Genomic DNA, 1233 nt, shown 5'->3' on the forward strand with positions numbered 1-1233 from the left:
TGATGATGATGATGATGATGATGATGATGATGACCCAAACGATTGCCGTAACCCGTTAATTTATGTCAGAACTTCAAAGCGCTAGTCACCTTATTATGCTGTCTACCTCGAGGCTCTCCGCTGGTTGACGCAGTCCCTACCTGATCGAAAACCTGCTTGATGCTCACGGGACAAAATTTTGCCTGCCGCTGTAGGACGACGAAGAATCACTGATGCAAGAAGCCTTGTTACAACGCGAGTCAAACCGACACCCCTGTGGGTACTACATTCATTACGAATGTCCTTTTTAAAAATTGGCACTATTATCGACTTACCTTATCAATATAGAATGGCCTCTTCCTCCTAGATCGAGCCAAGTAGGCTAGACAATCACTGACTGAGAAGTTGACCTCAATGTTTGAGTAGAACAGGTGGGAGGTTGAAACGACCTGGAGCACGATGACGTTTAAACATGGCTATACACTCGGACATTCCATATTTACAGTCCACCCTTCTGTTTAGGGCTGACATTCCGTACTGGACATAGCAGGCGGTCAACTGAAATGGTGGAGGGCGAGGTAGCTCAGTGGTCAGAGCGCGAATTTACAGACCGGAAGGTCCGTGATTCGAACCCCACCTCTGCCTCTCGGCTTCTCCTGTCTAGGCTTGGCCAACCTGGCAGTACCCAAGCCGTCGTGCTTCCTTCGGTGGCATCGTAGCTAGGTACCGAAAGTTTGTTACAGCTAAACCATTATTTTTCTCAATTGAGTGCTGTTCGAAGTACTGCACCTAGTGGTCCAAAAGTTCTTTGCTGTGTGTCAGAGTCATTATGGTCCCTGGTAGTTTTGCTTCCGAAAAGCAGTCGAATGAATCAAATGGAACAACTTGTAGACGTCTCCAGAATTTTTCGCTCCTCTCATTTTTTCTGCCTTTTGGGTCTACAAAACTTCTCGTTCTGCACGGACACCACTTTCACGTGGCATCGTATTATGTATCGGGTTGAGTTGTGGTCGCGACCTCGGGCATTCTATCCCTGGACTTCCAGCAGATCTACGGACCTATCATAGATCGATGTTTGGATGAAGTTGCCTGGGTTGTACCGCAAACGAGAGTGCCGGCTCTGACCTACAGCTGCCACCTTGACGTGGTCGGGCTTCATGTACAACCATACCTACACAACTAACAATATTCTCATGCCACATCGGTCGTCGCGTGGTGCCATCAGCCGGGTCGCCTTACTTGCTGCATAACGCA

The 1233-nt window shown here is 48.3% G+C and overlaps 1 protein-coding gene across 1 annotated transcript in view; it reads left to right on the forward strand.

Moving 5' to 3' along the window:
• T265_07322 (hypothetical protein) overlaps window positions 1–698 on the forward strand; it is a gene marked incomplete at both ends in the record, with an annotated part of 4613 nt that extends 3915 nt beyond the window's left edge. The window contains one exon of the mRNA XM_009172814.1: window positions 502–698. Within this exon, the coding sequence (XP_009171078.1) occupies window positions 502–698 (197 nt within the window). The remainder of the gene's footprint in view (window positions 1–501) is intronic.
• Between the last annotated feature and the right edge of the window lie 535 nt (window positions 699–1233).

Source organism: Opisthorchis viverrini, assembly GCF_000715545.1.
Source record: "Opisthorchis viverrini unplaced genomic scaffold opera_v5_168, whole genome shotgun sequence".
Lineage (NCBI taxonomy): Eukaryota > Metazoa > Platyhelminthes > Trematoda > Opisthorchiida > Opisthorchiidae > Opisthorchis > Opisthorchis viverrini.